General features: G+C 35.6%; 1 protein-coding gene across 4 annotated transcripts in view; it reads left to right on the top strand.

Annotated features, from left to right (window-relative positions):
• The window catches only part of TBC1D5 (TBC1 domain family member 5), a 192,942-nt gene that overhangs the window by 42,769 nt on the left and 136,078 nt on the right, over positions 1-14,095 (top strand). For all 4 annotated transcript variants that reach the window (XM_086467911.1, XM_086467910.1, XM_086467909.1 and 1 more), the window contains exons 3-7: positions 1,903-2,011; positions 3,828-3,917; positions 4,021-4,092; positions 6,847-6,914; positions 13,205-13,307. In XM_086467911.1, coding sequence (XP_086324037.1) covers positions 1,903-2,011; positions 3,828-3,917; positions 4,021-4,092; positions 6,847-6,914; positions 13,205-13,307 — 442 coding nt within the window. The remainder of the gene's footprint in view (positions 1-1,902; positions 2,012-3,827; positions 3,918-4,020; positions 4,093-6,846; positions 6,915-13,204; positions 13,308-14,095) is intronic.

Here is a 14,095-nt window from a genome sequence, read left to right as displayed (position 1 = left end):
AATGACAAATATTATACATGATAGAAACAGGAGGGTTATTTAAATAGGCATAATATACTGTAGTTACTGAAGTCTAAATGACTGTGAAAGGCCCAGATTTTTCTCAGGCTGTGTCTGCTACATACCTTACGTTGTATTTAAAGGAGACGGAATCATGATAAAACAGTTGTAGGCAGCTTGCTGCAGACGATAAGGATGTATAGGAGACAGGGAGACAGTGAGGTGACTGGGTAGTCTTTCTGACTTGGAGAATGGCAGATGAGGCAGGCAGGAAGGAAGCTGCCCCACACCATTGGAGTTACTGATTTGTATTTTGGTCACCTGGGAATGCTGGCAGTTGGCAGAAGCTAAAGCAGCCCTTACCCCTCAGGCTAACACTGCTTTAGTCATCTTTGCTCTTACCTTCGCTTTTCAAAGTAATTAATAATCAAGGCGCAGAGGTAAACACCTTTATTATCCTACCTGAAAGGTGATTCATTCACAAATACAACACTTCTGGTCTCAGCGTGGATCATGAGCTCACTCCCGTCTCAAAAGAACAGGATCATAAGTTCCTGGCTTGCCAAATCCGTTCCCCAATTTTTTCCATCAACTGTATCATATAACTCTGTTCTCAAACTGAACACGTTTTATCTAAAACAAGGTTTAAAAAACCCTCACAACTCAGCTTAAGAGGCTGAAAACTATCTAACTTCAGCTTGGATAGATTTAGGGCAGTTTGCAAAACTAGGCTTTGTTGGTATTTAGTATAACCCACTCTGTGAACCTCCTTTGCAAAGGAAATCTGGTGAGATCTTACCCTGGAGTCACAATAGTAGTTTCCCTCTTTGGTTTCATTTGGTCTCCCAGGGAGAAATAATAGTCTCCCATGTGACAGTGGGAGAAGGAGATGTTCACCTTAAGGACATGTGTTGAAAATAAATCTGAAACACATTTCCTTGCACATCACCCAGCTCTTTACGTTGAAATTACCCTTTGGATTTTAGAGTGGTTGCAGAAAGTCTGTGAGCAAGTCTTGGGCTACTAAGACCATCGAATGGCTTGTACTGTTCTTGAGATTTGTTTCAGTAGAAGGTGCAGGAAATATAGATTTAATTCTTTTATTCAAACTCAGTAGATGGTTTGGGACAATTAATTTCCAATTGTTTCCCAGTAGAGCAGATTTACTTGTATATTAATGAGGCACAGGTGTTAGGCCCCTGGTGCCTGCATGCCTGGGAGGCATATTTAGGTTGTTTATCTAGTCAGCCATAGGTACTGCAAGGTACTCAAGCTTGCCTTTAACAGTTTATACAGTGAGGCTTTTTAATTTTTTGATGTTTTTTTAAATTTGCTAGCACCTGTTAAAATTTTAAAACTGATCATGTAGAAAGAAGTAGGAGTGATTTCAGTAGTAAATAGCACTAAATGTTAAAGAAAGTCATCTTCTATTATGCTTAACTGCCCAGCTTGACATTAAGAAGAAAAGAAGGTTCATTTAAGCAAATACGTCATGTGAGGAGCTAATACAGTCAACAGTATACTTTTCTGTTGCATATTTTTGGAATAGGTACTTCTTTGTCTACAGCTGAAACATGAATGTGCTTATATTAATATTCATTTTTCTTGTTTATTCACTGAACTGCAGTACCAACATTTTAGAGGAAATGGAATAGCCTCCATAGACATTATGAATTTCAGTAGCTGGCATAATTATAGCGATCTACATATTCATTAAATCCAAAGAAGAAATGTGTCCAAAAAGACAGCCATGCGTTTAGAAATGGTACACAACTAAATATATACATTAAAAAAAAAGTTCCTTTCCTCTGCTTATCCAAAATTGTGTAGTGTCATATAGTCCTTAAATCAGCTAAGGCTTTTTTTTATTTAAATGTTCATTCGTTTTCCTTTTGCATGTAGTAAAGAATGGGAAGAACTATTTGTAAACAACAATTACTTGGCAACTATACGGCTGAAGGGGATTAATGGGCAGCTGAGAAGCAGCAGGTTCCGTAGTGTTTGCTGGAAGGTAAGAAGAGAAAATATTTATTTACAGTTTGTGGTTGCAATATATCAACACATTACCTGATGCGCTGGAAGATTACTGATGCAAAGAATCATGAATTTTCCGAAAGACTTCATCCCAATGTTTTCCTACTCATTTTTATAATTCATAGGACATTTGCTAATCATATTGAGTTGCCTTAAAGCTGAGTTTCGGGTGATAGCAAAAGATTCCTAGTAAAGAATATCTTTGTGCTGGGTGGTGTGTTTAGAATTGAGTGCCACACAGCTATCTCTCCTCTCAGTCTCCGTGCAGTGAAGTCATGCACTGGAAATAAAAAGGAAGTTTGTTTCACAATTTATGTTTTGTGGAACTTGGAACTCCTTTAAAATCAGTCTCATGCTTCTGCTAGCAGCTTTTCCCAGTGAAATGAGAAAATGAAACCCAATCTCTCTTGTAGTGACTGGATAGAGGGGGAAGCCAGATCTTCCAATCTTAAAACACAACAGGTCCTCAGGAGTCTCTTACTGTGTTTTTTAAAGTTGCAGGGAAAGGAAGAGAGAAGGAAAGCAAAGTAATACTGAGATGCTATATAAAGTCCAAAAGAATTTTGTTGCACTGTCCTCAGGTTTTCTGTACTGCACTATGATAGCAGAGAACATTTACCCTCCTAGTAGAGCTGCTGTATGTTAGCACTGATAATTTAAATTATCTCACTTGGAATTTCTCAGGCTTCACTTTGGCACAAAGACCTGTAAAAAGAAAATGAAAATACTCTTTATACATGAATGGAAGAAATTGAAATTTGAAATGTACATAGCGTTCAACATATGTAATGAAAATACTTTCTTCAGGAGGCCAGATGAATATATGCCACAAACATTGTTTTACCAGTCTGCTTCTTCTTGAGGCTCTAAATTATAAGGCCATAACTCAAAACCCTGAACTAAAAAAAGCATCAAGTCGCTCACTGTCCACTAATTAAATCAAGGAATGGTTTTACTTTAGAAATAAGGCTGGTTTTATTTCCATGTCCCAATACCAGTTAGGGCTCAGTTTTAGACTGCCTGTTTTAAAAATATTGTCTAGTTTTGTGAAGTTCTGAAATACTGAAGTATTTTTTGTAATTTGGGAATGGTTTTTGTTTGTCAGTATTTACTGTTATTTAACACTTTATAACGTGTAAATAGAAACATTTAAAAAGCAAGAAAATACTCTGGTTTTTTCCTTATTTTATATGCAATTAGATAGTATTTTCCCATAGATGTTTCTTTCTAACCCTTTTTAAACAGAAATGTGAAAGAACTGAGATAAAGGCATTCGACTTTTTGCAAAATTGACTCTTGTAACTGTCTTGCAGAATTCTTTTCTGTAGATTAAGATTTTCCCTTTCTAAATTTCTTAGGTAGAGTATATCTCTGTGTGCTTAGTTTCTGCTCTGCATTCATGTTTGATTTTAAGCATGTTGCATTAGCTCATTGGTGTTATGTAAATAGCTTCAAGCTTTGTATATTTGTTTTCATTTCTTAGCATTTTGTTTCTGCCTTGGAAGTCTCAATCAACTTTACTGAAGTTGTGACAGTTTGCAAAGCTTGAGTTTGTGGTTTCAGTTGGTTTTAATGCTTTATTTCATACCGTAGAACTGCTATTGTTTCTAGCTTGTTATTTATTTGACTGGAAAGTACTAAATCCAGGAGGTTTTTATAGGTCTTTGCTTTCTTCTTATGTGTAGAGTACTTGTTGCTCCTTTCTGAGATGGTTTATGCTGTCTGGTAGGACTTACATGAAAAGCTATGTTAAATTGATTAAACCTAATGCATTTATTTTGTTTTGTTGATAGTTATTTCTGGAGGTTCTACCCCAAGACAGAAGTCAGTGGATTAAAACCACTTCAGACTTAAGAACTTCTTACAATATGATCAAAGAAATTGTAAGTTGGTACAAAATAAATTCTCTACTCTGATGCTTTGACATAGATATTAATACTTACAGTGTAACAGAAGAAGATTTGATTTTTGTCTGTTTTTACCCAGCACATTACAAACCCTCGGAAAGCAGGACAGCAAGATCTGATAATCAACAACCCACTCTCTCAGGACGAGGGGGTAAGTTGACCCTTGGTTCTGTCAACACATGTGCTACTAAAATTCTCATCATAGTCATAGTGACACAAGTGAGTTCTTGCTGAAGAAGGCAAAATGGCAGGTGCTAAAATCTTCCTTCTAAATTTCCAAACTGATTTGTGTTAACAGTTGGCTCACAGGCTCTTCTGAACAAACAGAAATGCTAATTTCCAGGTTAATATTCTGATTTTTCAGGGCTTATCATGAGGAAGGCTGGACTGTAAGTCCAGTTTCACAGCATCTCCTTTCTTTAATTGATATGATTTTTTATCACTGTGTGTTTTCATTTTATATGTAAAATGGCTCTGGTTGAAGGAGTGTTTAAACAGTCAATATGAAGGGAATGCTGCTAACAGCAAATACTGAAGAACCCTCCTGTGGAAGGCTGTTCAGCCTTGGAAGTTTTTCTCCAGCAAAAATAGAATTGTTCTATGTCTGAGTCGTATACGCACTGAGTTAATGTGTAAAGTACCAGGCCGCAAGATAGGCATTTCTTGCAAGGTTTTTAATTCTTTTTCTTTATAGTTAAAAGAAACAAAAGTTTCTTTTCTAATCAGAAAGCAGCCACCTGCAAAGTGAAAGATCCAGATTTTAAAGAAATACTGAAAATGTGGTAAAAATATTTGGCCTGACTATCATTAAGTGCAGAGCATCCAGCTCTCATTTAAATTAATAGGACTCCCTAGTAGCTTGATATTTGCGAAGTCACGACACTGAGGACGGTTTACATGTAAATTTAGGAGGTCTTTTTCTACTGCATTTTGTTATACCTGAAAAGCTCTTAAGTATTTTATAGCACATATCTTTCAGCTTTTCTGTTAATTGTATTACCATTTTTGAAAATTCTTTTTTTATTAGTTTTTTCAGAATGACTTAATACAATGAAAATAATTTGTTTGTCTGCATTTAAGAGATTTACACCTGGGAAGACTGTCACAGATATCTTTGGTGGTACTGCTTGTACTTCCATTTTGTTCACAAACAGAAGCCCATATTTTGTTTGTATTTAGTGTGGTACTCTGCTTCATTTTTAATGTAGGAGAGAGAGATTTGTTTGTTGAAACATGAAGGTATTGATCATAGGCACATTGGTGGCTCTGCAGCCAGTACAAAGTGTGCATGGCATTAAACCATTCTTGCATCCAGCTGGACAGAAAATTGTGTCAAATGTAAAATATTTAAAGTGTTTCTGCTGTAGTTTGTGAATATACACAGTGGCACAACCATCTTTCTGCCTGTGATGCCTTTAGGACATAGAAGACAGAGGTTAATGTGTCAGAGTGTATGGCAGGGGATTAATCTATAAAACAAGGCCACAGGCCAAATCAGGTGTAGGAATGAAGAGCGAAGTGCCTTTCAGCCTCTGCAGTGACTTAATATCTTACCCTTTCAGTGTCCTGGGTTTTGCTTCCTTTTTGAAAGGCAAATTCCATTTCCTTTGTCCTTTGCTCTGATGGACCGGGGTGGGAGCAGGGGCAGGGGAGTTTCAAAATGTGATCTAGCTGCATGAAAAGAGCTGCAAGTTTTAAAAAGATACTAGTTCTACGTAAGACGTTGTCAAGGATATACATACTTTTAAAGTTTGGGGTTTTTTTTCATAGTTTGTAACACAGTTATAGAAGTTAATTAACATTTTAATTTTTGTTATTTTACTGTCCTGCTGTTAGATAACATTTGTTTACTTTCTCTTATCTTTCTGTGGAGCCTAATCCACCATGGCAATGAATTGTTTACAGGGGAGCAAGAAATTCTGGAAGTGTTGTAGCCACTCTCTTTGTATGGTAATTCATTCACTGGTGCTGCTGCTATATGAAAACTAACCTGCATGAAAAGAGTGCTATAGATGTTGTTCCTTCTGTATTTAAATCAATATGGTCAAGCTACCATGCCTTTACAATAAAGAGTAGGCTTCACAATACTTTTTCTGGAGGATACAAAGAACAACATTTCCTTTCTTCTTTCAGGTTAGCTTTTGCAAAATTTTGGTAAACAAGGCATGGGCATCAAAGAAAGGGAATGGAAATGGTCGTAAGGACAGATATAGAAGCTAAACCTACTTCAAACTCTTGGGTTTAGTATTTTTTTAGCGTTGACAGTGAGCTTTAAATACCCTGGTTTTCCCTATCAGAACTTTTTTAGAATGGCCAGTCTTGATCTGCACTGTGTGTATGTACCATTAGAATGATGTAGTTTTCATAATAGGTATTTGGTCATCGTACATTCCTTATTTGATTTTGCCTCCACTAAGACAAACTAGCTTACTTCCAAACAATTTCTTAGTAAGGAAATTACTGCAGCTTCCAATTAGAATCTGTACATTCATGGGAGAAATGTAGTACTGTACAGTGATACAGACCTTTCTCTGAGTGAAGTACTGATTTTTTTTTCAGTTAAGAGGCTGGTGCTGGTAAGTTTAAATTTACTCTGCCTTTCTAAATTTTCTTCATAGACTCCTTACAAGTAATCATAGACCTGCAGCCATCCAGTGAACAAATGGAGTGATCCTAGAACAAGGATCCAGGAACTTGAATGTTTTCATCTCTGATCTAAACTTTCTCAGATACGTTGGGCTGGTCACCAACATTCTTTTTCACTATCAAATATTGATATACCTATCCAATAGGAAAGTTGAGGATTAATTAGTTAATATTTGTACAGTACTTTGCTGATGTAGTATGTAAGCCTTACGTATTAGTAGAAGTCTCTCATTCATACAATTATTTTTCCTTATTTCAGAGTCTTTGGAATAAATTTTTCCAGGATAAAGAGCTTCGAGCAATGATTGAACAAGATGTGACAAGAACGTATGTAGATATTCAAAGAAATTTCTATATATAAATTTAGATTCTGCGTTTTTATGTGGTATACATTATATTGTGTTTTCTTGACTTCGGTTACTGAAAATGTCAGGATTGCTGAACATGAATGTGTAGAAACATACATTAAGTGTATAAAAATACAGCTTTCTTGGAGTGAAAAATGAGAAAATTGAGTTAAACGTTAAACCCTGGAGATTTATTCGTATCATTGAAGAAAAGCTCTTCTAAATTAAGATATTAGGAAATGTATTACTATGTGAAATTTAAAGCAGTTTTCCATATGAAGCAAAGAGAAGGTAAGAGAAACTGAAAGATTTTTTAACTTAATTATCACAATAAAAGATTGAACAGATGACTTTCTTTAGTTCTTAACATTTATTCAATCAATAATAAAAAAGCAGTTTGTAATTAGTAAGGGAAATGTCACTCATCTAGAGAAGTTAAGCAATTCTATTTTTGTTTATCACTTTACTAGTGTTATTTGTCACATATGCCTTTTAAAATTTGTCCTAATATTACTGTGATTATGTTTTCATCTTCTTGGCCCTTAGGTCATTCCTGTTTAGGAACTTGTTTGAGTTAGAACACTCAGTTCCTGAAACCATTTCTTTTCAGAGTGGAAGCATTGACTGATGTGTAAATCTAATTAAATTCAATTACTGGTTTGCTGCAATGTGAAATTTTACTGTATTGCAAATATTTCTCCTTATAACTTGAAAAAAGTGGTGATAGTCATAGATTTTACAAATCCCAAGCTTACACATTTTCATTTACAGAAACAAAGTCAAGCAGAAGAAATCATTGCTGTCTAGTTTTGGGATATTTTGTACGTCTGTCCCTAGACCGATTCTTGAATGCATTTTGCCATGAGATGTATAATTAAAAGCTGAGTATGCTTTCATATGCATTCTCACAACAGATGGTATTTTTTGTTTGTTAAAGGAAACAGTTCAGGATGTTCTAAGATTAAAATATATACGTATCTAAACTATAATTGGAGAATGAAGAGTTATATGGAGGTTATGTTGGATGTAAGACTGTTATTTAAAAATATATGTATATATACAAAGTCCAGGCTCTCATTCTGGCAAATGGCAGATTCACTAATATCAGTAATAGTAACTAGAGAAATTTCCATTTATGTATTTGTACAAAATAATGTCTACTTGAAACAATAGCAGCATGCATTATGCATCATCAATATCAAATAAGTCAAACAATGAAGGGGCTAAATTTATCAAAGTAACATGAATGTATTTGATAAACTACATGCATTTATATGTACACTTGTTGTTTGCCTAACCGTGAAACATAGTGTGCATTTTATGTACACATACATATCTGTTTGTAAAGTATCATTAGTGCAGGAAACGGTAAGTTCTACGTTCCCTGGCTTTGGAATGTAAGTACCTTCACTTTAATGTTGTCCTTTGCATTTCCATTCTTTAAATAAATTCCTGGAGTTCCAATTTAAAAATTTGTCATTAATTTACAGTGCTTTTTATTAAAGGTTAAAATAATTGGGTATTTTATTCAGTTACCATAATCATTATCTTCTAGCTTCTGTTTCTTATTTAACAAATGTTTTTATATTCTTTGACATCGAATTCAGTACTCTCTTATCCAACAGCATCAAGTAAATAATGCTGTAGAGGGTGATGCTAGCTGCACACAGAGTAGCAAACCAGAGTTCCATCTATCAAAGCAGTAAAGAATTTACTCTATAGTGTTTTTATTAGAGTTCTCTGAAGTGTAGTAATAATAGATGGGAAAGTGGCTAGAAATATGCTTTTTAAATCGTTTTAAATTTCAGAATTTTGTTACCTAAAGGGAACTGTGATAAAGTTTGTTCGTGTGTGTGTTCGTATGCGTTTTGTGAATCCTTATCTCACCTAATAATTAGATTTGTAAAACACAGATGCTCACAACTAGGATAATCATCCTTTAGATCCTATGTACCTGAAGAGTTCTAGGACACAAATCATCTCTTCCTAAAGTAAACGTCTAGTATAGGTCTGATGAATCACACTATAGAGAACTATGTTTTTCTTCAGTAATTCTAAAAGGCTTCTAGCTCACCTGTACCTAAATAAACTGAGGTCACCTAAAGTCAGGTGAGAGTAATCCAAGCCATAATGTCTAAATATATTTTTTTGCCTGTTGCAGAACTTCCAATATTCACAAAGGAAGTAGGGAAGGATTTTGTTAAGTTAGTCCTAACTCATTTGTGATCAACATTTCTAAATAATCACCTGACTTATTTTTTACATTAGTTGAAAGGTTCAGTATGGATTTTCCTTCATCTGTCTAGAAATAGGTATTTTTGAGCTAGAACCAAACACCATCTCTTTCAATCTCAAGTGAGAAGCTTCTAAAAATGAGGGTGAGAAGGAGGGTAAGGGAGGTTTACTATAATGCAAGTAAAAGCCTTACTTTAAATGTAGATAGCATTACCAACCAAGTTATGACTATAATACTGCACTCTATTATTCTACTAAGAAAGGAAGGTGTGTATGAACTAGCACCATAGTAACTCATAGCAGACTTAAGAATGCAGTGATTAATTACTGTCATTCAAAAGATGTAGCAAGGAACAATGCTGATTTATTTTGTGATGATAAAGAAGGTAAGTGATAAAGAAGAATTTTTTTTCTGCAGAAATATTAGCAGATGCAAGAGCATTTAGCTACCAGTCAAATCAAAATACCAGTCTACTTGATAGCATCATCTTATACATCTGGGATTATAAATGGCTGGATTTGATTACCCTCTTTGTCTGTCCAGCGTTTTAAGAAAACAAAATGCTTAGGGGACATTCCCAGTAGACTAATCTTTTGTGGTAGTACTTTCATATATTGGCCTATCTAGTTTCTGCTTCAGGAGTAGCAATCACAGTTTAGGACAATGGAAGCTGTGTGAAGATGAGTAGTGGTGGGTGCTGCTGTTTCAAGCTCTCCATCTCCCAAATGACAAAAAAAAAAAAAGCCCACCCATAAAAAAGGTAGTGGAGAAGCCATTAGGCAGCTACGTTCTTCCTAAGTGTATATAAGAGATGGGGAGAAACAGCAATTCCTTGAGTATGAACACAGGAGACAAAATCTAGCTTCTATGTAAGAGGAGGGACTGCTGGAAGGGAGAGGTAACTTTATACACCAATTTGTTTTCAAGAAATAGTGAGCGGACACACACACACACACAGAGTTATTCTTTACTAAACCTTTGCAGCTGCAAAAGCATCTTCCATTTTTGCTGGTTTAGTAGGTTTTCCCATTCCAGCTGAGTAACAGGCTTGGGGAATGGCAGGGGATGGAATCTGTTCCTGAAATAAAAGACGGGCACTCAGTGGCTGTGGTTAAGAGACTCATTTCTGTCTGCCACCAAAATTGTTTCATGAAGTATTTGTGCATCCTTCTATTTAGTTGACAGCCAAAGTTTCTTCTGTGTCGAAGTCTGGCGGCCTCTGGTGTAGGGACCCCTGAATGGGCTAAAGGAATGTTTTAAAAAATGATAACTAACTCACACTGGTCTTCACTTTCAGGAAGCAGGGACTTCAATGCACCGTTGTTCAGTTGTAGTTGTGGTAAAAGGCTATCAAAATTCCCATGTCCTTATGCAGTCTTTCTCAGGAATGTAATTAAATGTAATATTTTAGTGTTCATGAAAAGTATTCTTTCCTTGCCTGATTTGAGGATACTTTATTTCCAAAATAGTGCTTTAATCATAAAATGACATTCTCCATAAAAATCCATCCTGAACTGATAGTTCCCTCATGATCTCTTGTATTTACATTTACCATAATTAATACTTCAGCCAGCTTATTGCTGAGTTCGTTATTATCCTTTCTGTCACAATCTCTGGTATTACTAGATCCTCACAGATATCTCTGTGTATTTTTGAGTTTTCTTTGTTAGTCTTCTCTTCCTAAACTTCATAGGACAGCTTTGAATAACAGTCCTTCAGAAATAATCTCTTCAAACCCCTAAATTATGTCGATTGCCATCTGCTGTAATGCACTTTTGGTCTCAGCTGTGTCCTTCCTTTACAGTAATATGATTAGTACAAGTGCATACAAGTTTCCAAATGTTGGTCTTCCATTACCCCCACCAGGTGCCAAGAAAACGTTACACCCCTCATCCCAATGCCTTGCTCAGGACTTCAGCATTGCTGTGTTTAAGCCACGGTGCCCTCTCTGCCTTATCTCTTGACTCAGGTCCTTCATCCAACGATTTCAAAGCACCTTTCTAGCCTTAATTAGTTATGTTTCTGTGCTTACCTGTCATTACTTCTGTGAGATGACCACAGTAATCATTAACGCTAATAGTTTTATCTGAAGTAATTTATTATAGTTCTCTATATTGTTTCTCTATGACAGGCTTTACAACAGCCTTAAGATAGCTGGTCTGAAGTTTACCATTATAGCTGACTGGCAAAGCAGGAAAAAATTTGCTTGAAGAAACCTTATCTGCAATCCACGTGATTTCATTTTAAAACTGACAATACTATAACCTTTATTTCAGCAATCTAGCTTGAGGCCTGCTTTTGTTGTCTTTTTAAGTATTCTTCTGTTTTTCTTTGTCCAACTTCACCTTTTCCCCTCTTTTTGGTATTATACCTTTCCAGATATTTTTTTTTTACTTTGTAAGTGCTCCACGTAGCTGGATGTGGATTGGGGTGGTTGCTTTACGAAATATTCTTTGCCATCTAGTTACTTCTTCAGTAAGCACGGAAACACTTTTGTTTGTGCACTTATTCATTCAAGTGCATCCTGCATAACCACTTTATTTCCTACTGGCAACAGTGAAGGAGCAGGATGCAGAGGTGAGAGTTGCTTCAGAATACTTACTGATTGTAAATATTTACATTTTCCTGGATTATACATAGATAACAGGATTTTCCCAGAAGCTTTTTTCACTTATTCTCACACTAGTTCGACTTCATTCTATTTCACTTAAAGGATATTTGCCCTGCCAGAGAATCAAATGTTTTCATAATTTTAAAGTTTGAGACAGCTACTAAAGACAGTGAAATGCCTAATTATGTTGCATCACAAAAGATGCTAGTAAGGTCTAATGCAGCTTGCTTAGAGCTCAAGAAGATTAGGGTACTGGTTTTCGTGTCAGTTATGAGATATTTTAGTAATCTTGTCATTAAAATGCTAGTAATTTTTCAAATGTTCGTGAAATATTGAACCGTTGTGTATATGCTGCTTCTTTCTTCCATTTTTTTCCAGTTTAGAACTGGAAATTTTACAAACGTCTTTAACATATTGTAGCTTTTGTACTCTTCCTTTGCCCAACTTTCATCTTAAAAAAAATGAAGAGCAGGGCTAAGCGCTATTCATGAAACTGCAGGGCAGACTGATCCAGTTACAGTTGCCAACCTAACACAGATTTTAAAAATGTGAGCATGTCATATGAAGTATGTTTTTTATCTATGGAGGTTTGATCTTCGGTACTTATTTTTCTAGTACCTGAATCAAATTAATCAATAGAAAACGATTTGCAACAGTTTTAGTTTTAACTCACTTGGGTTTTTTAGGGGAGAAGTGTCTGCTTGGTGGTTTTGATCATGCTCCTTTTCTAAGTGTTCCTAGCAGGTTTTAGATTCATTGGTGAAGGACTGATAATCAGTGGAGCAGTGTCTTCGAGCTAAGTTACTATTGGGGTGCTGTGCCACCTAGGACCAGAACAGTCTTCTGGGCTGCTAGGTTCGACAGTAAGAGTCTGTATGCAGGAGGGAGAGGGTAGATCTTTGCTTCAGTCATTGCCTCTCATTCTGTCTCCTTTCATTCGGCTTCAACTCAACTTGTTTTCATGACATGGAGGACATAAGGAACTTGATCCTTTAGGCACTTGGGAACATACTCATGTGGTACATTGTTTTATTTGGATTAAATTCTCCAAGTCATTATTTTCAATGGATTGTCTGCGTGTAAGAAGTTCGCGATTAAAACGATCTGCCATTGTATTTCATTCTTGCAGATCTCTAGTTTTCATAATGTTAAAAGGGATTACTTATTTAAGTGTAACTGGTGATATCATCATATCTATGTAGCGAACTGATGTATATTAAAGAACATGGTTCAGAATTTTGGTTGCAAATCAAATATAACAAGTCTTTAGAAGTATTCTTACTCTAGCAGCACCCACTATTCGCAGAGTGGTGGGAAAGCAGACAAGGGGGATGCTATCTTACCTAAAACCATTTCTAGAAGACCAACGACTGACATTCTGTGTGCTATATTGTTTACTTTTGCTGTATTTCTTCATTTTCAGCTTTCCTGAAATGCAGTATTTCCAGCAAGAGAATGTGAGGAAAATTCTTACAGATGTTCTGTTCTGCTATGCCAGAGAAAATGAACAGTTGCTTTATAAACAGGTAATGAAAATACTGTACAGGTGGCATTCAATTGACTCAACATCTTCTATACGGTTTGACAATAATGTAGTTCTGTTGTATCTGAAGTTGTATCATAATGCTAAAGTAATCAAAGAGCTGCTTGTCAGCTGCATAGTGAGAAAAGTAAGCTCATTGAATAACATATGCTTTTTCCTCATGAGACAGTCCTTCAAATTGTTTTCTTTAAGGTTGCTAAGTTGTCTAACTTGAAATTTCTTAATAAACATCATCTTCAGTGTTGGTTAAGAAAGAAAAAGAAAGGTTTTCTGTGCTTACGTAAAGAAAGAAAGTATGCAGCAGGATTAAAAATGGCACTGAATAAACAGAAAACAGAAATAGTGACTTCTGAAATTTAGGCAAAGCTACTATTTTAAGTTTTAGATAATATTTTAAGTTCTTCCTCAAAGTGCTAAAGCCTTAGCAAATAGATCCTTTATCTGACCTTGTAGCATCCAAATACAATGCAGCTGACAGATGCCTCTTGACTGAAGGGTAAGGGTGCTACAAATACTGCTTTTACAATGTTACCTGAAGGAGAGCCTGCTCAACCCATTTTTGATAAGATGATAAAGAAAGCCTTAAAGTTGCACTAACAATGCATCCATATGGGATGCAGGCTAAATTAATTTAACATTTGCTCTGAAGGTTTTGGAGTGTAAGCTTGATACTAAATTAATATAGCAAGACCAGTATGCAGAGTATTGACATAAGTATATTTGTATTTTTTTCTTCAGGTTATTATTAATTGTACGGTGAGTAGAGACTGA

This window comes from Leptosomus discolor, chromosome 7 (genome assembly GCF_034619465.1).
Source record: "Leptosomus discolor isolate bLepDis1 chromosome 7, bLepDis1.hap2, whole genome shotgun sequence".
NCBI classification, from domain to species: Eukaryota; Metazoa; Chordata; class Aves; order Leptosomiformes; family Leptosomidae; genus Leptosomus; species Leptosomus discolor.
The sequence above is the reverse complement of the archived record's forward strand: the minus strand, read 5'-3'. Positions and strand labels throughout refer to the sequence as shown.